Source organism: Poecile atricapillus, chromosome 8, assembly GCF_030490865.1.
Source record: "Poecile atricapillus isolate bPoeAtr1 chromosome 8, bPoeAtr1.hap1, whole genome shotgun sequence".
NCBI classification, from domain to species: domain Eukaryota; kingdom Metazoa; phylum Chordata; class Aves; order Passeriformes; family Paridae; genus Poecile; species Poecile atricapillus.
The window spans coordinates 26,721,290-26,746,702 of record NC_081256.1 but is presented as its reverse complement, the minus strand read 5'-3'; the positions used below and the strand labels follow the sequence as shown (position 1 = coordinate 26,746,702).

Sequence of the window (25,413 nt, the reverse complement as noted above, 5' to 3'; positions counted from 1 at the left end):
CTTCTAGAAACACCTGTATTTTCAGAATGTAGGAGTGATTTTTCCAAGGCATGATTGGTCTTTCTTTTTTTTTTGTCTGAGTTTTCCACACTTTCCACAATTGTGCAGGTGTTCACACAAGGTGCCTTGTGCTTTGTGGGGAGTAAAGCCATGGTGTGGAGCTGGGGATGCTTCTGCTCTGTGGGAAGGTGCCTGGGGACGGGCACATGTTCCTGCTCCCCTGAAGGCAAGGTGAGAGATCCTCCCAATCCAGCTCGTGATCACCAGACCGTGCTGAGCCCTGTGCTGCACCCAGTGAGGTGTCACAGGAGGCTGAGCACAGCAAGGTCAGGCACATCCTGCTCCCATCCGGAGTGCGTGGCATTTCTTCATTTTTGACAATGAAAGTGAACTGTACAGAGTAGGAAATAAATCTGTGTATTAAGTACCAAAAAAAGAAATGGAGAGGCAGCATGAGATTAAAAGATTTACTGCTGCAAGGAGAGCAAAGCAAATGTGTGCTTGCTGCCATGCTTGCAATGGGAGTGAAGAGTGTGTGGCACTGCTGCAGACGCGGTGCTGTCTGATGGCCCAGGGGCTGGCACCGTGTGAGAGGGCTGGGACACAGAGGGACCTGCTGGCCCTCTGCCCCTCACCCTGCTGGCCCCAGGGCCTCTGCTGAGGGGTGTGCTGGCAGCCTCAGGAGCACTTGTCCTGAGCTTTAGTCCAGCAGGATCGGTTCATCCCCTGGTGTGCTGCTGTGGCCCATCAGGACTCTGCAGCATCCACCGCTGCCTCTGAATTTACTCACTTATAATATCCTTTTGTAGTGATTGGAAGAGAGTTCAGAAAAGGTTCAGAGAGATGAAAATCTGCCTTGAACTCTGTGACCACAGTTAGCAGGATCCAGTGACAGGGTAATTAGGAGCTGCTCGCTGCAGGGTGGAGGGATGAATGCTGCCCGTGTTCTGGTGAGATCTGTGGCAGTGGTTCTCAGCCTGTGGTTTCCAGCTCCTGGGCGCTCTGTGGACCATTTGTAAAGGTCCATGGGATAAAAGCGAGACAAGAAACCCTGCTCCCAGACAGACAAGTCTGCATTTCTTTTGGGAAATTCACTAATATCTGTAAATTAAAAAAGATTGAAGGTTAAAGGTGCCCTGGGCTCCAGAGCTACCTGCAAACAAGGAGGATGTAAATGTTTTGATAGTAGCTAGTGATAGCTAAGCATAAACACAATTTACCCAGGGCTGTGGTACATTCTGGTAGTCTTTGAGTAAATAGCTTTCCTTAAAGACCATCTCCTAGGTGGATAGAAATGGGGAAGCAGCGAGGCTCCTTGTTTCCTGGGAGCCAGAGGACATTGCATTAGATCACAGGAATGATTTTTTTATGGCTTTAAAGCATTTGAGTGTATGAAGTACATTAAGTGGTTGGGGTGTACAGCATGTACTGCCAGGCTTTGGATCTCATCCAGAGAGCTGTGGAACAGCCTAAACCCCAGCACTGAAATAAGGACATTGAGTTTAATCTGGACTTCAGAATCAGGTTGGTCAACTGCTCCTCTGATCCCAGCAGCACATGTTGTAGTTCATGTTGGCAGTAATTGGCTCTGACTTTTACATTTTGCTCATTTTCCAGGTATCTGGTGACTGTGTCTGCTTGTGTTTGCTTTAGCCCATGGCATGAGGAACAGAGATGCAGCTTCTAATCCTGCTGTGCCCATTCTCTTCTTCAGGGTCGCTGTTCAAGGGAAAACTGCAAATATCTTCACCCACCACCACACTTAAAAACGCAGCTGGAGATCAATGGCCGGAATAACCTGATCCAGCAGAAGAACATGGCCATGCTGGCCCAGCAGATGCAGCTCGCCAATGCCATGATGCCCGGAGCCCCGCTGCAGCCCGTGGTACGTGCACTCCAGGGTTCCCTCAGCCCCTGGGGCTGAGCGCAGCCACTTCCACACCAGGGAAATCCCACAGAGGTCACAAATGGGAGAGGAATCAACTGCACTGAAATGCCCCTCTGGATGTCTTTGTGTTGCTTAATTCTGCCTTGCCTGAAGTAATATTTTTAATTAATTTCAGTAATCTTGGGTTAATTTATCTTTTGCAGCTTAATTCTCAAAGTTCAGAAAGCGAGTGATCTGCGTGAGATTTCCATTTCCTTTGCAGTATCGTGTGCTCTGGGAAACTCCTGGCTTTGAGAAGATGCCCACTGGGTCTTTTCCCTTCATTCAAAGGAACTTTCCCAGAGAACTGCTTGCCAGAATTGAGCTTTGGTTTAGGGGGAGTTAGGCTCAGCTTGGCCATGGCTATAGTGCATCAGTCAGTATGAGCCCAGCCAGCAGCAGAGAGCTGAGGTGGCTCTGGGCCCTGGCCACAGTGGCCATGTGCTGATGGGGCTGTAGGACAGGGGGCTGTCCCCACTTGGAGCTGTGCAGCACATCACAATGTACCTGTGAGCTTCAGAGCAGTGCCAGGTGGCTCTGATAACGTGCTGCTATTCTGCAGTGGTCAAAAGGCTGCAGGATATTTATATTGCTATAAAATAAGCACAGTAGAAAATAAATCTGGTAGTCTTATTTGCTGTACAGCAGACACACAGGTGTCTATTTGAGTGTATCGGGCTGAAATCAAACATCAGCATCTCTTAAGTTACACACTAACAGACTGCTTCTATTTTAAAGTTCATTATTATGTAGCTGATAACCCAGTAATCAAAAGTGCAGTTAATTAATAGTGTATTTGAGAGTAATATTTAACTTTCTGTAATATTTGCCAGATTGTTTTTCATTCACATGGATGAAGAATTGTTCATTACAGAAATTATACCCATTTATGCAACTCTCATTCTGTTTTGTCCAGTAATCCCTGCATGTTTTTGTTCATTATTTCCAATGTCTCTTGCTTCCAAACAATTCAGTCATTTCCTCAGGAATATAGAAACATGTGCTGTTCTCTGCTGTCTGACTTAAATTGATACGAAACAGAGAAAGAGTTGTGTTAACTCTGTAGTAGTTTTTCCCTCTAGAAATTAGTTGGGGAAAAAACCTAAATGCCTTGAGTAACTGCTTTATTTAGATAGTGAAAGATAAATACTCCTAGCCGAATTTTATTTGGCAGTTATGCTGCATTTGGGGGCAGGAGACTTATTTAATTCTTGTCGCAGTGTAGCAGCTCTGTGTTGGGTTTTCATAGCATTATTTGGGCTCTACACACAATTATCTTCACACCCACAAGGGCACTTGACTCTTTTTAGAAAACACGCAAACAAACAAAAGAAAATTATATTTGCATGTGCACCTTCTTCCACTGGTTTAATGTTTTGGCCTAATTAATGCATCTCCCTGATGCAGTGAGTGTGTGAGTATCTGCATGGCCAGCCTGTTGAATTCTGTAAGACACAGCAGGATTGTGACTGTGTGAAACCCCAGGAGTTCCTGAGCCAGCTCTAGCTGCACCAGGGTCAGAAAAGGTTTCCCTGTGCCTGAAGTCAAGTGTGGTCGATGCTTTGTCAGGGCTCCCAAATGCCTTTTCCTCAAGAGCCAGCGTTGTACCTGCTGTGGCCATGTCCCTGTGGTAGCCCCAGACTCTCTGTGACCCTACAGAGTGTCTGTCATTCATTATGGCATTGCTGGAGTGTGGATCCACTGGGAGTTTGCTCCAGGAGCTGCCACTGCTGTGAGCTTGCAGGGAAGCTGGAGGAGGAGAACCAGCAGAGGCAGGTGGGGATACCTGTCCGTGCTCTTGCTCACGTGCAGCTGCTGCATGGGTGTTCCTCATCACCCACAAACACAACAAGTGCTCCTTTCCAGTTAGCAGCAGTAACTCACCTCGTTCAGCTCAGGGGATGGCCAGAGAGTTGTTGTGGTGATGGAACAGCAAGCACAGATGTCAAGTGTCTCTTTCCCTGTCTCCAATTGCAGCCGATGTTTTCCGTCGCACCGAGCTTAGCCACCAACGCGTCAGCCGCCTTCAACCCCTACCTGGGGCCCGTCTCCCCGGGCCTGGTCCCCGCTGAGATCCTGCCCACGGCCCCCATGCTGGTGACAGGAAACCCTGGCGTGCCGGTCCCTGCCGCCGCTGCCGCCGCTGCCCAGAAGCTGATGAGGACAGACAGGCTGGAGGTAGGAGCTGGGTGGTGGAACTGATTCTCACAAGTGCTATCATTTATTATGTTTTCTAGATATGAAATACTTTTCTTGTGAAAGCAAATAATGCAGGTTTCACTTGTGCTGGTAATGCTGTAAATTTGTGACGGTAAGAGCAAGGAGTGACAGAGTGATTGTACAGTAAGCTCAGGCTGCCACTCTGCTTCTGACCCTCCCTTGCAGGAGGAAATGGAAATATTTAGAAAAGATCATGGCAGCAGCAAGAGGAAGCCAGGAAGCTGTTAGTGTGTGCCCAGAAGGCGTTAACATGGTGGGGGCACTGAGCACTGGGGAGAGGTGCAGAGCTGCAGCTGCTGGAGTGCGGATGATTCGGCCTCTCTGGCTCTGGGCACACGGTGCCCACACTCCCCTGCTGGCCTCCCACACCTGGCTTATCACCCTCGCTACAACCCTGACAAGTGTCGGTGCTCTCGAGCTGCTGCTCTCCCTTGCTCCAAATCTTTCTTATCTGAAAGGCCTGACAGTGTTTTCGGCACCTTATCGGTGCTGCGGCAGCGTGGGCAGGGAGCCAGGGACCTGCTGCTGGCTGCCATGAGCTTGGGGCTCAGCCCATGGACACAGCCTGAGAGCACAGCCTGAGAGCATGGAACACAGCCTGAGAGCATGGAGCACAGCCTGAGAGCACAGCCTGAGAGCATGGAACACAGCCTGAGAGCATGGAACACAGCCTGAGAGCACAGCCTGAGAGCACAGCCTGAGAGCACAGCCTGAGAGCATGGAGCACAGCCTGAGAGCACAGCCTGAGAGCATGGAGCACAGCCTGAGAGCACAGCCTGAGAGCATGGAACACAGCCTGAGAGCACAGCCTGAGAGCACAGCCTGAGAGCATGGAGCACAGCCTGAGAGCATGGAACACAGCCTGAGAGCACAGCCTGAGAGCATGGAACACAGCCTGAGAGCATGGAACACAGCCTGAGAGCACAGCCTGAGAGCATGGAACACAGCCTGAGAGCATGGAACACAGCCTGAGAGCACAGCCTGAGAGCACAGCCTGAGAGCATGGAGCACAGCCTGAGAGCATGGAACACAGCCTGAGAACACAGATCCCAGCCCATGGGCACAGCCTGAGAGCATGGAGCACAGCCTGAGAGCACAGCCTGAGAGCATGGAGCACAGCCTGAGAGCACAGCCTGAGAACATGGAGCACAGCCTGGGAGCACAGCCTGAGATCACAGCCTGAGAACACAGATCCCAGCCCATGGGCACAGCCTGAGAGCATGGAACACAGCCTGAGATCACAGCCTGAGAGCATGGAGCACAGCCTGAGAGCACGGAGCACAGCCTGAGAGCATGGAACACAGCCTGAGAGCACAGCCTGAGAGCATGGAACACAGCCTGAGAGCATGGAGCACAGCCTGAGAGCATGGAACACAGCCTGAGAGCACAGCCTGAGAGCACAGCCTGAGAGCATGGAGCACAGCCTGAGAGCATGGAACACAGCCTGAGAGCATGGAGCACAGCCTGAGAGCACAGCCTGAGAGCACAGCCTGAGAGCATGGAGCACAGCCTGAGAGCACAGCCTGAGAGCATGGAACACAGCCTGAGAGCATGGAGCACATCCTGAGAGCACAGCCTGAGAACACAGATCCCAGCCCATGGGCACAGCCTGAGAGCAGGTGCTTGGCAGCCCTGGTTGGGTCTGGTGGGGGAGGCTGAGCAGCCAGGCTGCCCTGCTGTCACTCTGGTGTGTGCTGGACACGGGTGTGAGGGCACAAGGCCGCTGTCTCCTGCTGGTCTCAGGCTGTGGGTCTGGTCCCTGAGCTCAGGGAGCACGCTGGGAGGAGCAAGAAGGATCTCTGTTTTATGCAGCTGACTGTATTTGTAACTCTGTTCCTTCTGCCTGTGCATCTGCACTAAGAGGGATTAACTCTCTTTCCAAGGGAAATGAATTCCTTTTCCTTAGCTGCATCCCTGACTGACAAGCTGCTGCTCAGAAGGGGTGAGCTGGGAGGAGTGTGGAGGGTCATCTGGCAGCCAGCATTTCCCGCTGCTACTGTCACTATTCTCAGAGCTCACATCACCACAGGTCACCCTCCTGTGGGATCACATCATTTCCCTTTTTAGAGATGTTTTCCCCGAGGGAAGCGTTCCCCAAAGCACGCTCGGGTTGCAGGGGAGGCAGCCGTGCCGAGCTCTGAGCTGGAACACAGGTGGCTGGTTGGAATCACCCAGGGATGTTTTTCCCTTGAGGACTCTGTTTCATGATGGACACCTGCCAGAGGTGGATTAAAACCAAAATGCAATTAGGTAAATTCATAAATAAATCATAATGGATTTGGAAACGAATATGGAGAGGAGGAGGCCTCTGGTGGGAACCCCTTGTGTTGTGCTGCCAAGATCAGCTGCTGTGTTTGTGCTTCCTGCAGTGCCCATGGGCTGGTCAGGGTGGGACATGAGGGCTCAAAAGCACCCACAGTCCCCAGTGCCCAGGGAAGCAGGGACAGCCCTTGGTGTGCCCCTTCAGGGCAGCCCTGGTGCTGGCTGCAGGCTGTGCTGTGCACAGGGAGACGATGACGTCTGGGACCTCAGTGTGCAGGATTGGGCCCTCTGCACACTGCATTCTCTTGATACTGCCTTTCAGAGAAGTGATGCACTGCTGAGCCAACCTCCTCTGCATGACAGGGAGATGCTAGACTTTCTCAGGGTCACAATACTGTTTTTTCCCTTCTGCAAATCCAGTTTAAACAGTGAAACATGTAGGTGATAACATAATTTGTAAATGCTTTCCAGTACAGTGGTCATCTGATCTGGAGTATCCAAATTAAGTATCCAAACACTAAACAAGCATGTCATTTTTATGAACAGCAAAATATTTGAGTGTACTCTATAGGCTACAGAAATGCAGAATGGATTTTGGAGATTCTGCATGATCTGGCTGTTACCTCCCATAGGAGCCAGCAGTGTCTACCTGCTCTTCCAGGGAGCTGCAGCCGTGGCATTGGATTTGTTATGGCGTGATCAGAGCTTTATAAGGCTCCACTCACTCTCCCTTGGAATGAACTGTCCTGGAGAAAAATAACCACAATGATGTTAGCATCTAATCTTGGACTATGATTGGTTCTGCTTAGAATTTTAAATATTTATTTTCAAGAGTGATGTACGCTGGCAGGAATTAAGTCAGCACACGTTCTGGCATACAGACCCAGGCTGTTCCCAAGCTGCAGGCTCTCAGCAGGCACACCTGGGGCTTGCAGGGATGCAGGCAGACACCACAGCTCTGTCGGGCAGTGCTGTGTCTCCTGAATTAATGGGAGTCTTGGTAAAGTAAGGTCAGTGACTGCTGCTAGCAGTGGGATTGCTTTAATCTGGATTTCATACCGACTGCATGCAGGTAGGGGATGGGTGCCCAGTGCTTTCAGCCACTCCTGTAAGGATGGAAATGTCATGGCTTGAGACTTTTCCACAGTTTTCCTCACACTCCTCCCCTGCAGGAAATATCTTGAACAAAGTGTGGTTCTTCAGTGAACTAGAAAAGTAGCAAGAAGGACAAGGAAGTGAGAGAGAAAGGAATTGCCTAACGCTTTATCAAAAACAGCTGTTTCTGTTGGAATGCCATAATTTTCTATCAGAAGTGTTCCAAAGTCAGGAATCACCACAGCCAAGCTGCTGTTTCTTGCTTGGTCCTTTCATGCCATGTTTACCCAGAAAGAAGCAACTTAGAAGTTTTTGGAGCTGGTCAGCTCTGGGTGGTCAGGACTGTTGTGCTGGCTGGCATGTCGCTGCAGGGGACTGGACTAGAGAAGGGATCTGGCTGCAGGATTACCTGGCAGGCCAGTGGTTATTTTCCAGCCCAGGAATTTGCCTGAGCTGTTTCTGACACGCTGCAGAATCCATTCTGCAAGCCCAGAGCAAGAGGGCACGGGATGAGCAGGGGCCGTGGAGGGGCTGGGCCTGGCCTGTGTGGCTCTGGTGCAAATACACACCCAGAGTCTGTCACCACCTGAAAAAAGCTTATAAACAATCATGCAGGATGTTCTCACACCTGACCTGTCCTGGTCCTGCAGGGGGGACAGTTCATAGCCATGGAGGATGGGCAGGTGGCACTGGCACGAGGGTTAAACAGCAGCTTGGTGCGAAGGGAAACCAAACCACCACCAAATCTGGGGTGTTGCAGGGATCAGAGCCAAGGTCCTTGAGAAAATACTCATGATCCAAGTTCACAGGCACCCACCTTGAACAGGAAATTCCATCTACGAAAGGGTTTTACTTTTATGCAGACATGGCTGCTTTTGTCCCTTGGTTTCCTATGCCTTTGGAAACTGGAATGCTGAGTGTGTTTTGTTGGCAGTTTGGGGAGAGCTGACGGTGACAGGAGGCCACGTCAGTCTCAGACACAGGGTTTTGTGTGGAGAGGGACGGGTGTTTGTCACACTGTGACGCAGTGTCGGGGTGGCAGGGGTCTGGGGTGTGTGTGGGCTGGGGGCTGCAGCCCACGGGACGCTGCAGGGCTGTCACCCGAGCAGCTGCAGTGTCTGAGGCCTCCAGCTCCTGCTGGCTGCTGGCTGTGGCTGCTGCCATTCCCCACCTCAGCTCAGGGCCATGGCTGGGCAGCGCAGGGGCTGGGCCACCACCCTGGGCTGGGGATTGCTGTCCCCTGGCAGGCACCCGGATCGTGGGGGGCACATGGACACAGTGTCCACCTGGGGGGCTCCCTGGGGGCGGCCACACACCGTCCACTCACCCGAATGAGCACATCAAGCACAGCCAGGTCACAGCAGGCATGGTCGAGCACCTTGGGGTGCTTGGGTGGTGCCCGAGAGTGGCCACGGCACACTCGAGGAGACAGAAGCAGCTAAGTGGGAGCCACAATGACAGCTGCTGTGTGCTTGGCTCTGATCACGGTGGGGTTTCATGCTCCTTGACATCAGAAGTGGCTCTGGAGAAGCCAGTCTCTGCTGCCAGGTCCCTGAGCCCTCCGTCCCACTGAAGTGCCTGGGCCAGGCCCCCTTCCTCGTGGTGCTCTCGCAGGCTTTCAGAAAGCTTGTCTCTGCTCCAAGCCTGCAACACCCATCACCAAAACTAAGTGGCTTTCTTTTCCCGGTGTCACAGGTGTGTCGAGAGTACCAGCGTGGGAACTGCAACAGGGGAGAGAACGACTGCCGGTTCGCTCACCCCGCCGACAGCGCCATGATCGACACCAACGACAACACGGTCACCGTCTGCATGGATTACATCAAAGGGAGGTGCTCCCGGGAAAAGTGCAAATATTTTCACCCTCCTGCACACCTGCAAGCCAAGATCAAGGCTGCCCAGTACCAGGTTAACCAAGCTGCAGCTGCCCAAGCAGCAGCGACTGCAGCTGCCATGGTGAGTGTGGGAACACTTCTGGACGTAGATGTACATCGAGGAGAGGCAATGGTGGATGTGTGTTTGTCCTTGCTAAGGAGGGTGCGTGTGCTTGGGGACACGACACAGTGCACTGAGCTTTCTCAGCATGCGGTGCCAGATGTGCTCTGAAGTAGTTGCAGAGCACTGAGGTGTTTGACTGATTGTGCCTGCTGATGTACGGAGTACCCGCGTGTGCCTCTGTGCGTGCGTACGCGTGTGTACGTGTGTGTACGTGTGTGTACGTGTGCGTACGTGTGTGTACGTGTGTGTACGTGTGTGTACGTGTGTGTACGTGTGTGTACGTGTGTGTACGTGTGGGCTGCTTGTGTCTCTGGTTGGCCGTGTGTCTGTGTGTGGGCACATGTGGACGTATCCAGCCGCACAGCTAGAGAAATCCCTGTTTAGTTTCTGTAAGTCCTTGTTTGTAGAGGTGTATTTGGCAGTGGATCTGAGCGTGTTAGTGCTGTCCCGTGTCCCGAGGGCTGGCGGTGGCTGTCCCGGGCACTAGCGCAGGCCCGTGGCCGTGGCAGGCGGCTCTGGGCCCAGCGAGGAGCTGCTTTGCTGGCGAGGCGAGGGCAGCAGCGGGGGGCTGTGGTGGCAGAGGGTCCCGCCTGTGCTGAGCCCGTGGGTGTGGGAAGCGGAGCACAGTGGGGGCGGCAGGGCGAGGCGGTGGCCGCGGGCTCCCGGCGGGGTCCGGCACGGGCGGGGAGCCCAGCCCTGCGTGGCCGTGACCCCACAGCCCGCCCGGCGTGGGAACCGTGGCAGGGCCGGCCGTGGGCACCGCCGCTGCCCGCTGCCCTGCCCCGCGGGCCCCGTGCATGCCTAGTCTTGTTACCGTTGTACACGGCATCCGGTGATTTGTTTTTATTTGTTTTTTCTCACCTCCCCAAATGCACTGCTGCCCCCATGACGCACCTCTGCTTGCTGTTTATGTTAATGCGCTTGACCCCACTGGCCATTGCCATCATGTGCTCGCTGCCTGCTAATTAAGACTCAGTCGGCTGTCAAATCACTGAAGCGACCCCTCGAGGCAACCTTTGACCTGGTACTATGACCTTTCACCTTTTAGCTTGGCATGTAGCTGTATCGTAGAGTCGAGTTTGGGGTTAACGTGTACAAATGGAACATCCCGGTTTCCCTCCCCGTGTCCCCGGCCAAGGGCGTGTGGGCGGCCGGGCCAGGCTGGGCACCCTCCCCGCAGCCCCCGCCGCCCCCGCGCCCCGCCGGCCCCTTGCGTGCCCTGCCCTGCCCTCCCGTCCCCTCGTGTCCCTCGTGTCCCTCGTGTCCCTGGCGGGTGCCGGCGCTGGGGCGTTGGCATGGCTTGGTGGCGCGGAGCGGCCGGGCCGGCATGCGGCGCGCTCTGCATGCCCGGGCGGCGCCGGGGCCCGGGACTGGGGTGTCACCACAGCCCTGCCATCCGCTCCCCACGGTGACTATTAACATGGCTTCTACGTGTGATCCTCATGGAGCTAGCAGTGCTGCTTCCCCGAGAGCCTCGCTCCTGGCCCAGCCCGAAGCTTTCCCGTGGCGTGGTACTGATGCCGGTGCCCAGAGCGGCTGTCCCGCCGGTCCCTGTGCCGCTGTAGTGGAAGGCAAATAGTGCTCCCTGGAAAGCTGTTCCCGCGCCTTTTATTTGGTAGTTCAGTCTGCTATGCCGCTTGCTTGCTCATGGAGAAACATGGTGCTGCCTGGTTGTTTTGCCTTCTACTGATTTTTCTTTTTCCCTTTTTCTCTCTCCTTTTCTCCTCCCTTCTTCCCTCCCTCCCTCCCATCCTCCTCCACACCCCACACTCCCCCTCCTCCCCCGCCCTTTTTTTTTTTTTCTTTTTGTTACTGGACTTTATTTTTATACCCATCCACCATTCAGGGAATTCCTCAAGCTGTACTTCCCCCCTTACCAAAGAGGCCTGCGCTTGAAAAAACCAATGGTGCCACCGCAGTCTTTAACACTGGTATCTTCCAATACCAGCAAGCTCTTGCCAACATGCAGTTACAGCAGCATACAGCCTTTCTCCCACCAGGTAAGTGCTGCACGGGCACCTTTTCAGGGGAGGGAGAGGGGGGACTCCTGGAGAAAGCACAGGAGGAGGCAGCTGTTGGCTGCTGGTGGTGAATGTGGTGTGTGCTGGAGGCAGCTGGTGCCAGGCACAGGCAGCCCCTCCAGCCATGGCACAGCAGTGCCCCGTGCCCGTGGGCAGAGGAGGGGCTGGCTGTGGGAACGCTGCCTTCTCTCTGCTCCTTGCAGAAGCTGGGTGGGTGTTTTCCAGTCTAACACAAAATCAGCATCATGCTCTGTCACCCCAAATCAGAATTGGAAATGTCTCTCCTTCCTCTTTCCCTGGATTAACTGCTCTTCCTTCCACATCCCTCAGCTGTTGTTCTTGTTTCCCTGTAAAACCCCTTGGCCGTGGCTCTGAGTCACACGCACAAAGGGGTTTTTAATGAGGTTTTAATGAGGTGCAGTGATCCCAGGCAGCACAGGCAGTCTCACAGGTGGAGAATCACAAACCTACACAAGGAGTCACAGGTTGGGCCTCTACCGCTGATGTCTCAGGGCTGGTCTTGGGCTGAGCAAAGCCAAGTGCTTGTTCTCAGCCAAGAGTGACCAGCTCTACACTTGGCCTGGTGTCACTGCTGAAGAGCTGACACCTGTACTGTGCACCAAGCAGAAATCCCTTTGGAGAACTAGTGATGGGACATGAAGCTGGAGCATGTGTTTTGGTTCTGCCCATGGCACTGCAGGGGAAATCATGAGGAGCTTCTGCCCTTAGTTACACAGCTGAGGTAGTTTGTTACCCCTGAACCCACACAAAGCAGCACCATCATTCCAGCAGGCGTGCAGAGCCCAGCTGATAGATCTGTACTCAAAAGTGGGAAAGAGTCTGTGTGGACAGCCCTTCATAATGGAGACTGGGAAGGGGAAGAAATACAGCTAATCAGTCTTTACCCAAAAAATTTAAAGGATTTTATCCTAAACATCGTTGGCAAGTATGTTCCCAGGAGATCAGTATAACACCCTTTCCTATTCTGTCTTGGTCTGGCATACAGCCAACATGTGTACTTTAAATGGCACAAAAATCAGTTTCTTGATCTAGTGCCTTTTAATAATGCAAAAATACATTGCAGCCACTGAAATGTATCAGTAAATGTTGCAAAGCTTGCTGGCGTCAATAGCAAGATGGTTCGAGTAAGTTGCAGGTCAGATCCCTAGCCCACATATTAAAATCCATATAAAAATGTATATGCAATCATAGACTCATGGAACCACAGAATGGTTTGGGTTGGGAAGGACCTTAAAGACCACCTTGCAAACCCCCTTCTATGGAGGGACACCTTCCAATAGACCAGGTTGCTCAGAGCCCCATCCAGATAGACTCAGAATCCTACCTATGAATGTTAAACAATTCACAGTTCTGTTTTGGCACAGCATAACCAGTGGAGTCTGTAAACTGAAGTTTTCCCACTCCCATGAGAGCAGCGAGGGGCTGGATGGTTTCTGGAAATGCTGGAACTGCCTTTGCACTTCCCCTTGGAACTCTGGAGCTGGGGTTGTGGTCTGTGTGTGCCAGACCCCGTTTGCACCTCATCATAGACTGGGGTCTTTCCCATTGGCTCTTGACACACCTTACCTCAGCTCTTCCTCCAGCAGATCCACACTGAAACCTCCAGGAGCTTGGCAGTGGTTCTTGGGGCTTCATTAGACCTTTCCTTACCACTGAAGTTTAGTGTATGTTACATAAGAAAAGTAAGGGAGTTTTTAGCTTGAGCTATTATAAATTCTCTCTTTATATTTTTCAGATAGCGGCATTTTGAGCTTTCCAGTAATCCAGTACTTTTCAAAAAGTTTGAAAAGTGTCTTTGGCACCTTGCCCTTTTTAGTTTTTCCCACTTCAAATGAAGTGGCATCAGTTCCTGTTTGGGCACAGTCACCTGGAAAGAGAGTTTCTCCATCTGTCCCTACGAAGCCACGGAGAGCACAGACCGTGTGTGCCCCCAGCTCCATGGACACGGAGCAGGGCCGGGGCAGCTCAGTGGCATCTGAATTAAAGTGACATTTTTCAGGTTCAGACAGCCGAGGTGTAAGTGCTCATTTGTGTTGCTAGTTGCTCCAGGCAGGGTATGCAGGAGGGCTGGGGGCAGGACACCTGCAGAGCCTGCACGGGGGGGTTGGTCCCCTGTGCGGAGCTGGGCAGGACCCTCCTCTCTGCAGGGCACTTTGCTCCTCATGTTCTCCCACTGATACTCCAGAAAACCTCAGATGCCTCTTGTGAATTGTAAGGCATTGTTCTGGCTGGCTGTGTGCCGGGGATGTGAAGCACATCCAGGGAACATCCGTGCCTGGGAGTGGACACTGCACTCCAGCCTTAAGTGATTAGATGTTCTTCAGACATTCATCCCACCTCTCCCAACTAAAGCTCCCTCTGTGCACAGCTCCTCTCTTGAGGTGTCCCCGTAACCTGGGCTGCTGGAAGCTGTCCCCAGCTGAGAGAGGAGTTCAGGTGTGTTACAAGAAGGAACCAGGGACATTTGTGCTGTTGAAGTAAGGGGAGTTAGTGGGCTGTGTCAGGAGCTCTGCGTGCCTTGGAGGTGTTCACGGCTTGGTTTGCTCCCTGGTCCTGGCTGCCAGCTCGGGACACCTCAGCAGATGTGGCTGATCCTCCTGCTGTGAATGTGCAGAGCTCTGGGTCCTCAGACCTTGACCTGCTGCATGTCCTGCAGCGACTGGAGAGTGCTGCTGGGGACAGGGGAGTGGCATCCTGCCCCGGGGCCTGTGCCCATCCTGTGCCTCAGTCCCCATCTCCTCAGGAGTGTGAGCACAGCCTTTGCCCCAGGCGTGGTCCCCAGGTGACCAGAGTGTCCTTGAGAAGCTGCATCCTCCAGGGGAAGGGCTCAGGTTGGCAGGATGCTCCCAGGAGATGATGTTGTGGTGCAGCTGCAAGGGGCAGGATTGCAGCTGGCAGCTGAACCCCCGAGCCAGTGAGGAAAGGCTGCAGCTGCCTCTGCATCGAGTTAACCCTTTGTGTATTTGTTCAATTCCTGCAGCTTCAGCACCACAGACACCCTTGTTCCTGGCTGGGACTCTGTGCCCAGGGGCTTTCCTAAAGCACTTTCCTCCCTGGGGCTGCTGGGCTGGTGCTAAACCACTGCTCTCCCCCAAAACCTACAGGAAAGGTCACGCACCACTGCTCACCTCCACGGGAGTGCTTGTGCTGTCTGGAGTGTTGTTTTTAATTAGGCTGTAGTAGATTGGGCAGAAAAAATAGATTGAGGGGAATAATACAAGGGAGAAAAGAGAAAAAAAAATAATTAAAACAACAGTAAACCTAGAATATTTCTAAAAATAGCTTTATTGTGATGCAGAAATAATCTGATTGTGAAGTTATGGTCAGTTACGTCAGAACATCCTCAAATTAAAATTCTGCCTTGTGCCGAACAGCCAGGGAACACTGAAAGTGCACATTCATTATTCATGTGTTCTCATTAGTCAGTCAAAGCTTCTGAAGTCAAGCTGAATATTAAGATCATAGCAGAAATTATTTTTATTACTGGTAAGAAGGTCACATAGCACAATATCTGTGTTTGGGCGTTATGCCACCCTAGCAGGTGTTCTACTTTTTGCCTCATGTTCATTTGCCTAAATTCCCTTTCAAAACCTGTGTGCACTGGTCATAATGTTAATGATGATTATTCAGACTGAAATTCGGAGCTTTTAACTGAAGAGCTTTACAGGGATGTTTCAGAGTGGTTATGAGGACCCAGCTCGTGTGTAGCACAGAGTGAGGTACTGTTGCAGCTCTAGTGCAGGGTGCCCTGGGCACTTGTGCAGAGCCACAGCTCAGAGCTGCTCTGGAACCTCATTAACGCCGCTGAGAGCCCGTAAGAGGAGCCAAGGAAGCAGTTTTGCTTACTGTTTGTACTTTTTAGCCAAATTCTGCGCCATTTGTTAATCTTGCAAGTGATCCCATTGGCCCCAGCCGTCATCTGTGCCTGAGGAGGTCAGGAGAGGCACCTTCACCCCTGCTTTGGGAGCATTCTCAGTCTCTCCTGTGACACAGAGAATTAGGAAACATGATGATGCCCTTGCCTTTGTTGCCCTCCAGATACAGCAGTGACAGAATAACCTTGGCTCCAGCAGTAATTAAACTGGCTGACTTCTTCCCTGCATAGTGAAATGCTCCTGAGGATCCCCTGCAGCAGGGCTGGAGCTATTTCCTGTCCCAGTACAGTCACGGGATGTCACAGAGGCAGCATTTCCTGCCTCTGCCAGTCTGCCAGGACATGTTTCCATTTCAATTGCAACCTCATTCCCAGATTTCAGAGTTTATTTCAGTTTCTGTTGTGTCAGTCATCATTAACAGTGTTAATAAATGTTATTTGTTACATTAAAAAGTAAATAATTTATTAAAAATGGATAGTCTGGAAGATCAGTATATGTTTATCATCTTGGAAGCAGAAATAGAAGATTGTGAGGTCAGTCTGGTGGAAAGCATTTTGCTGTGTAATGTAAAGAGAATTGCCAACTTGGTGATACTTTAAAATTATGCCAGAGTGATCCTAAAAACACCTTCCTGCTCCTGGCTCTGGCTGCAGAGCAGAGCTCTCCAGGTGCTTTATTGTTGTGTGGTCTGAAGGGAACTGGGGCTGTGAGCCCAGGCACCAACAGCTTAAAATACATCCTAAAATGTAGAACAAGAGGCTGAACAGGTGTTCAGAGGTGTCACCATGAGCTGCACAGGGAACAGCAAGCATTCACCTGCAGGGGAGAGGACAGGACAGGACTGAGCTCTGTCACCTCCCACCATCCATCTGCTTGGACAGGTCCAACAAGGACAGCAGGGCCTGGTCCCGCTGCCCTTGCCTCGCACCAGGGATTGCAGGCACCAGGAGGGTGAGTCTGGTATCTCTTTGGATGTGAGAAGAGCAAGGAAAGGACCATGGCAAGGCTTGTGTCAAAAGGCAGAAAGGTTTCAGGAGTTGTGAGCTAGAGCTGAGGAGGGTTTTCCTGGCCGTGCTCCGGGGCCAGCAGGGTCCCAGCACGGCTCCATCTGTCCCTGAGGCCTCGTTCTGATGGATCACTGTGCTATTGTATGGTTTGATTGTGCTGACAGTTACATGCCACTGTGCCCCTAATAACCATTTTTCTTCTTTGTTCAAATGAAATTTCTAATTACACGTGTGATGGGTTGTTTTAATTCTTTTCCCTTTCCAAATCCACCTTCCTGTTGCAATGCATGATGAGCAGGCTCAATATTGTGCATGACACCCGCTACAAGTGTTGGTAGGTGCCAGCTTTGTTTCTTGATTATCTTAAACCTGTGGTGCAGCTCACAGACCCTCAAAATCCACTGCTAGGTTTAACATACAGCCCTCGTGCCAGTCCATCTCCCCGAGCCTTCTGCACTAACACCTGTCAATTAAATGTGATTGTTTTATTTAATTGACATGGACACGTAGATGTTAATTTTGTACAGCACTTTTTAATTGCACATTGTTCCTTGGTGGATTTTGACTGGACTATGAGTTCCAGTGTTTAGAGCCTATCTTGTGTTAACTAAAGACTGTATCTTACCATAGCCATGTAGCTGTATTCTGTCCTTCTACAAGATTAATTTCTGTTAGCAGTAAATATTTGGGTCGAATTTTTAAAAGACAAAAATTTGTAAATATAAAGGGCATTGAAAAAACTCTGCTGTTGTTTTTCATATTGAAATGGTTAAGCTTGTTTGTGTCGACTTTCTTGATTTGATGGTAACAAGCATTTTCCCCTTTTTTTTCTCTCTCATCTCCCTCCCCTCCCGGCGGAATGTTGTCCTGCTTTGCACTGTGGTTGCATGTCACGCGCTGGCAATGATGTCTCGGGCTTTTCGCTGTGGTAAACCATGCTCAATGACCCTCCCACGTGTCGCTCTGGTCCCATTCTGCCACACTCTTCTGTATGTTTGCTTATTTGATTTTCCTTCCGAAAGTTCCCATGGTGCACGGTGCTACGCCAGCCACTGTGTCTGCAGCAACAACATCTGCCACAAGTGTTCCCTTCGCTGCAACAGCCACAGCCAACCAGGTTTGCTAATTTACAGCTTTGTTCCTTACAGACAACTCGAAATCGGTGCTTTAATGAGCATGGGGGTTTGGATCTGACCTCTTGTTGGCCTACACATTCTCTCAGAGAGCTGCAGCACAGCTTAATCAGCCCTTAGCTGTGCTCCAAAGGTGCTGCAGTTCCATTTCTGATGCTAAAAATAATTGACAATAGAGTTTCTGACTCAGTCTTGACATTTATGGGCCATGCTGCTTATTTCTGCTCTCAGGGATGCAAAGAGCAAGGGATAATACACAAACCCATGATTTATTTCCGTTTCTGTGGAGCCAGCAGCTCCTTTCAGTACAAAACTCAGGGAAAGCCAGGGGAGTCTTTGTGCAGAGGGGTTACAGGTTCATGCAGTCTGAGTTTAGCAGTCCAAACATGTTCTGACTCTCCTCTTCGAAACTTAAAACAAAACCCTGTGAGCATGGACCACACAGAAACTTCCTTGAAACCTTTGTTTCAGTCTTGTGATTCTCTTTGGAATGGCCCATTGCTTTGAACAGAGCTCAGTTAAGAAAATGCCCATAAGAGTCTGGGTTTATTTCTCAATAGCCACCCCAGTCATTGCCGTGTTTGGATGTATTTCAGGAATAGGAGTAATGCTTTACCACATAAGTGATTAGAAGTCCTCCCAGGAAAGCCAGAGGCAATGCTTAGAGATGAGTCCCTGGTCCAGAGGAGAGGCTGGAGCTGCACCTGAGCACAGGACGCTGTCAGAAGGGCAGATTTCTGTACAACACCTGGCTGAAAGTGCAACAATAAAAACATTTTAAAGAGCCTCCTGTTCCTCTCCTAAAAGCAAATTCTTTTTGGAGATTTACTGGGCAGTTAGTTGTCCATGCCATGAAGCCATCAGTTCTGGTCTGATACCCATCTCAGTGGGATCACAACTGTGCCCCTTAGAAAAGGGAACTCCAGGTTCTCAGCGTTGTGCAGGTGTGGTCCTGTGTCTGGGATGAGCTGTGCATTGTCAGTGTTCAGGCTTACCTGACACCCTCGGCTCCTGCCTCAGCACAGGTGACTCCTCAGGACACCCAGAGCTGCAGAGTGAGCCCCAGGGCCTTTGGCTTCGAGCCTTTGCACCTTTACCTGTTGAGCACTACCAGTTTGTGCTGCCCCAGCTGTACATCCCTCGTTACCCTGTCTGCTTCCTCATCTCTCACAAATACAGTTCCCAAATGGCATCATTGCAGTGACACCTAGGTCTGCACATCCTGAGCCTCCAAAGGGACCTGGGTATTGTAGAATTCCAAAACCAGCCCAGCTTAGCCTGCTCAGCAGCTAGCACGTTCTTGAGAAAAGTTTGCTGAACAATCAGCTCACTCAGGGCTTTAGGCTTGGCCTAAGAATTTGTGTTTTGAAAAGCTGGTTCATAGGTGGGGCTCCCTCTGCATATGTGCCACCTCAGCAGGCAACCTCTTGTGTGCCCAGAGTCTCTTAATATTGCAGTTTAGTGCACCAGTTACTTTCAGTGTGTCTCTGTATCCTGTGCATGTCCTGAGGGTTGTGAGAGCAAGACAAGCCACAGAAAAAGTCCTTATTTTTAAATCATCTCTCTGTTAGTAACCATGCACTTCCCAGGTAGATCCCAGGGAAAACCTTCTGCTGTGGAATTGGTCATTTCATGCCTTTCCTCCCCAGAGCCTCATAACACACTTAGTGCAGTTGTGCAGCCAAACCTCCATATATACATATATAGCCATATATGTATATACCATGTGAGCAATGCTGAAGGTATTTAATGCTGCCCAGCCGTGTGCCTGCATGCCAAAGGCTAAAGATCTGGCCCCGCATCTTCCCGGGCTGGTGCTGAAGGTCCTTGGTGTGTTCGACAGCACTGCCCCTGACGCTGCTCCAGTGGGGTTCCACAGCCTGTCCTGCAGCAGCAGGAGAAGATGGTATGAGAAGCTTTGTTCTGCTCCAGGCCCGTTCTGTTGGCAGTGCTGTGGTGTGTGAGCTGCCAGGGGAGGAGAGGGCGCACGGGTGGAGGAGCAGCAGCAGCAGCAGCAGCAGCAGCAGCGGCTGCCAATGAGTTCACTGAGAGGAACCCCCGTTCTCTTTACCAGGCAGATTCACAGGCCAGCCTTGGTGCCCATCAGGAAAAGCTTTCCAAGTGCCACAGCCCTTTGTGACTGTGCAAATCCATTTTGTGTCCCTGTGCCCATCTGCTCCCCCGGGCGCTGCAGGGCGCGATGCCCCCGGTCGGGGCGTGGTGCCATCTGTTTGTTGGTGGCACTGCTGGCAATTGGCTCCCAGTGCAATCCTGGCTTTTCAGAGGGGAAACTGAGCTGATGGGCACGTGAGGGGAGCCTGTGCTCAGTCCTGTTCAGTGCTCAGTCCTGTTCGTGCAGCCGAGCATTTGGGAGTTGTTTCCCTGCTTGGGGAGGCTTTGCTTGCCGGCTGCTCCGCGCGCTGCCGCAGCTGCTGTGGGAAGGGCACAGCTCTTCTCAGCCGGGGATTGTCACCAGCCATGAAAATCAAGTGCAGGGCATCCTAGGTTTGGCATTCAAACAGGACAGTGACAGCAGTGAACGCTTGACAAAATCACACTGAAACGAGGCCACTGTAGAATCCATCATCTGAGATGCTGAAAGCACAGAATTTTGTGTAGGCCAACAAAAAGGGCTATTTTCAATTACTGCACTGCATGACTTGTAGATGTTAACTTCTCCCATTTCCTGAACAACCAATGAATACTTATTTTTATTTGTCCAATAGTACTTAACCCAGTGTTCTCCAGTTGTAAGTTGCTATTGTAGCACTTCAGTTGACTTTAACTTCTAGTTACGATATAAAATCCACCAACTCACAGCCGATCCTCCCTTACCCAAGCTGATGTTCTGTAGCAAATGCTGTGCCTCTGGGGGGCTCACTGCACATGTCACTCACTGTGTACATTTCTTACCTGTAGATACCCATAATATCTGCCGAACATCTGACTAGCCACAAGTATGTTACACAGATGTAGACATTTGGTCATCAAACAGTAAGTTCCCAGTGTGTTGTTGCTGGTTTTTTTCTTACTCTTATATGTGTAATTTGTTGCTATAAGGGACAGAAGGTTTTAATTTTCTTTCTAAGAAAACCAGTAATCTGTGGGAGTGGAGGCTCTGACCCCCCTGAGGGGCCAGTTCTCTCCGAGGGGAGATCCCACAGGTACCAGTGGCCACATCATGTTAGTTTGTACATGCCCACCCAGCAAAACCAGCGTTCACAGAGGTTTATGTTCTCTCTGTGGTGGCCTGTGGTGAGCTGAGGGGCAGACTTGGGGGGAAGATGATTCCATCAGGTTCTCTTCAGAAAGAGCAGCTTTTAAATCTCAAAATTTGGAGCCTCAGCATTTCCTGGGTTTGGAAACTCATAATTCTGTTGTTGTGAGATTCCCCCTGCCGCAGCCATCCCGTCCCAGGATGGCTCTTCCTTTGTGTTACCTTGCTCTGTCCATTTCTGCAGCATTTTTACTGGATTCCTTGGCCATAATGGGATTATTTCTGAGGGTGAGGATTGACCCTTTGGCCACAGTGGCTTTGTAATCACAGCTGCTCCTTTCAGCTGAGCATCACCATTGTTAAACTGCTGGAGCGATGCAGGGAGGGTGGGATGGGTGGGATGGCTCAGGTGGGACAGCAGCTTCTGCTGCTGGAGGGTTCCTGCAGGGACACAGCTCCCCTAAAGCTGCTGTGGTGTGACCCCAAGTCCTGGCTGTGCCGAGAACACTTTGTGCTTTCCCTCCCCAGATGGTGTCCGAGGCGGAGAGGCCGGATTTGGGTGGGAAGAGGCCGAGCTCATTAGCCATAGTGTTTGTAAATACTGTCCAGCAGCACTGGGAACCCCTCAGCAGTGACATCACACATTGCATGTTAACGAGACGAAGCGAGAGCGTGGGACTCCACTGCACACTGTTGCCTATCTACTTTGTACATTGAATTGATATTTGTGCTGAGGTGATTTATTGTCTAAGCCTGCAGCATCGTCTGCCTTTCCCGGGCCGCGGTGCCCGGGCCCTGCCTCGGGGCTGCTCCCCACAACCACGGACGTCACCGGAAAGACCGACGATGCTGTAACCAGAAATCTATTATGTATTGGTACGTCTGTAGACCAAGATATAATTTTTTAAAGTAAGTTTATTTCTTTCAAGGTTTACAAATAACAAAGGTGCACCTTGTATTTAAAATTGCCATTATAGACGAGAGCGTGCATGCACAGTAATTTTTGTTTAAGAGTAATATTTTTAATGTAATAGATTGTAAGAAATGAGAAGAGAGGAATCTGACAGAGATGAATGTGCCAAGCAAAACCACAACTGTGTATATTTTAAAGCACATCAATGGCTTTAAGTACCACGTTGTTAAGGATTCTCATGAAGTGCCATAGACTGTACATCCATCAGAGTATTATTTCCGCAGTGTTATTTTCAGAACCACGTTTTCACTGACTTGATGAGTACTGATCAGTCAAAGGGCACCGTTCTGTTTCAAACCAAAGCTGTCTCAGAAATGGCCAATTGCTCCTCACAGCCAGTGGGCAGCAGCAGAGAGAAGCTCCAGCTGTGCATAACCCTATGGACAATGTTATCTGTAAACTCTCCCAAGGCGTTGTGTCTCATATTTATGCATATTTACTGTATAAGGTGAGCTGCGAAAGGGAAAAGCCATTTCTGAGACACATTAACAAATGTTTGAGGAACTTCTTTTGCTCTATTTATAGCCTCTGTCGAGTCACAAGGACTATAAATGTTTTGCAGAGATGGGTTTCACTTTAATTCATCAAGTCCCGCGTCCGCGGCGACTCTAAACAAAGACGCAGAAGCACTGACAGCAGATGCATGACAAACCAAAATAGGACAAATGAGATGTTAATTAGTGTAGAAATTGGGTGGGTTAATACTCGGGTGAGTTTTATATGTGATTTTTTTTTGTTCAGATTAACTGCTTATAGCCTTAGAAAGCCTTTACAAAATAAAAACAAACAAATAGATGTGCATTCAAGTTTTAAGAATGGATTCATCCAAAGGAATTCCTTTTTGTGGTTTGGATGTTGCAGCCAGTAAAGGATATTTTTGCTCTGTTCAGCCAGGGGCTGCCTGGGGCCAGGCCCCGGGTGGGCAGGGAGGGAGAGGCGCGGGTTCGGTTCTAGAACTCGCCATACTCCGAGTTTACTGCGAGTTTTTATGCTTGAGAGAGATGCTTTATAGATAAGAATGATGTGTTGATTTTCCTGATTGTACTGTACATCTATTAAAGCCTTAGATTATTACATTACGGGTTAAAACCCATACCAATGTAATTTCAATCGTGTTAAGAAAGTATAGGTGACTTCACATGTTATTGTAGTGACTTACCATAGAGAATTTACTTATTTTTTCCTTGTTAAAAATGTAGTTTTTATTTCTTACATTTATTAGCTCGTTTTCATTTTCTATTACCAGTTGATACCATTTCAGTTCATAGAATTTTGTTTTATTAGAATTTACTGATGACTTTTTCAAAATACAAAAAAAAAAAAAAAAAGTAGTTTTCTTCATAACATACTCAGTTTGGAATCTACATGTAGTGTCTTATGAGTATTCGTATTATTGTTAACTAAATGATTTCTATTTTACTGATCTAATATGACAATGTAAGAATGTCAGTCATTGTTAGTTCTTGTCTAGTTTTCATTAAAAGAACAAAGATCTTTTATATGGATATCTTATAATTATATAATCATTGCTAAGTAAGAAGTTAAGTTGTTGCTATGGCAACAATCCTGGCAGACAATTGAGTAATATTTTGATGATTTATTTTGTTTGTAATTAGTTATTATGAGAAAAAAAAAAAATCTAGTTCCTAGATATTAGAATAAAATTTATTTTCTACTGTATCCATTTCAAATGTTAAAATATTGTTTAAATATTTTTTGAAATCCCTGAATATCAGGCCTTGTTATAAATAAGCTGCATAATCAATAGATCAAGGGACTTTTTGTTGATAATCCAAATACTCAAAGTTTACGTAACAAGAATTCTAGTGTGTGTGTGCAAACTCTTGAGGGTTGATTATGCTGCAGTTGGGACGTCGAGAGCGAAGGTTGACTTTTTGCACTTCTGTATATAGTCAAAAAAGAGAGAAACCTGTATAATAGTAAGATCTTATTTTGAATAAAAATGTCTATAATTACAAGGAGTTTTGTTAAGGCTAAATAAAATGACAGGCTGAACAAAATTGCTTGCAAAAGTGGCACAGAGTTAGCACTCCATCCCCCTTCCAAAAAGTTGCTTTGCTTTATGTGGACAGCTTGTAGTTTGCCAGGATTTTTTCAGCTGGAAAGATCTGCCATCCTTCCGAGATCTCATGACTGACAGAAGCTCCACTGGGTCAAATCTGCCTGAGAATCATTAAGAAAAAAAAAAAAGATAAAAAAAAATAAAGAAAAGAAAAAGAAAAAAAAAAAGCAGGTACTTCAGCCCATCCAGGGAATCATGGCTCAGATATTCCGTACATTATTCAAAATCTACTGCATGTTTAAAGTATCAAAATATATTAAAGATATATGCTATTCAAACCAGTTTCTGACAATTTCAGTGGTTTCTTGTTCACAAAAAAAAAAGATTCTTCAAAACAAATACTGACGTTCACAGAGTTCAACCATGGACAGGCAAACGGAACAGCAGCCGTAGCTGTAGGGTAGGGGATTATTTTCTCGCTGTAGCCGTCCTGTTCTTTTAGCAGGTGAAAGAGAAGCCGGGAGATTTTCCCTGCTGGCTGCAGGAGCCCGGCCACAGCGCGAGAGCCGAGCTGCACTCGGCCTCATCTGCTGCAAGGACGGGCGCGCTCGCGTTTGCTCTGCCGTAACCACAGACTTACTTTCGCTTGTAGTTGCTCCAGTTACGTACTCTGTCCTGGGCTGCAATTTGGGTTTATGCTTATTTTATTATTACTGCTATAGTTGACCTTGCTGTATGGAAAAAATAAAGTGAAATTGCCCTAAGAAAAGTTCTCTTTCTTAATTCTCTTTACCAGGTTAAAAGCGGCTCCACCGGGTTATGTAGGCTTGAATGTGTCTGAGCACTTGTGGGACTGCCCACAAGTTATTTGGGACCGGGGTTTTCCTGCACCAGCACATTCCACCCACAGGATGTGTATTAAAATGCCACCTGTGCAGGATATTCCTGTTAGATCCAGGGGGTAAACACAAAGCACCAGGATGCTCTGGATCAGCCCCAGCTGTGGCAATGAGAGGGAGATTCAGGGTCACACCGGGACCCCCAGCCCCTCCCTCTGCAGGGAATGGGGGCACAGGGACCTGGATGCTCAGGGAATTGGGGAACACGGAGCTGGGGGATGCAGGGAATTCAGAGTGAAAGGAACGAGCAGAGCATGGAACTGGGGGGGCAAAGAATGGGGAGCAGGGAAAGGGGGAGCAGGGAAAGGGGGAGCAGGGAATAAAGGGAAGTGGGAAGGGAGGTGCAGGGAATGGGGCAGCAGGGAGTGGGGTGCCGCCAGGCAGCGGCTGACATTAGAGGGAGCCCGTGTTGCAGTTCCTCCGTCGGTTTCCCACAAATCACCGATAATCGGAATTTTTTGATCACCACATCCCGGCTTTAACTGATTAAAGGAAACACCGCAGGGCAGTTGTTTTCCAGGGGGATTCCGGGTGTCTCCTGTGACCCCCAGCACGAACCGGCCTTTCCCAGACAGATCTATCGGTACAATTTCCCAGCTCAGCACCCCTGGACACCCCATCCCTGCTGCCCGAGCACCCTCTGCCCTGCACCGCCATTTCCTTTATCCCCACATTTAGCTGCCAAGGGGAAACAAGCCCGGTGCCGGTGCTCAGATCTCCCAAAAAGAGCCCGATTTTCCTCTGT

At 49.8% G+C, this 25,413-nt stretch overlaps 1 protein-coding gene across 21 annotated transcripts in view; it reads left to right on the top strand.

Moving 5' to 3' along the window:
• The window catches only part of MBNL1 (muscleblind like splicing regulator 1), a 69,432-nt gene extending 44,894 nt beyond the window's left edge, over positions 1-24,538 (top strand). For 14 of the 21 annotated variants that reach the window (XM_058843955.1, XM_058843938.1, XM_058843941.1 and 11 more), the window contains 6 exons: positions 1,715-1,885; positions 3,905-4,105; positions 9,200-9,457; positions 10,470-10,523; positions 11,346-11,499; positions 13,277-16,715. In XM_058843955.1, coding sequence (XP_058699938.1) covers positions 1,817-1,885; positions 3,905-4,105; positions 9,200-9,457; positions 10,470-10,523; positions 11,346-11,499; positions 13,277-13,530 — 990 coding nt within the window. In that variant the 5' untranslated portion in view covers positions 1,715-1,816 and the 3' untranslated portion in view covers positions 13,531-16,715. The other 7 variants (XM_058843944.1, XM_058843946.1, XM_058843945.1 and 4 more) reach the window with 7 other exon arrangements.
• The last annotated feature ends 875 nt before the right edge of the window (positions 24,539-25,413 follow it).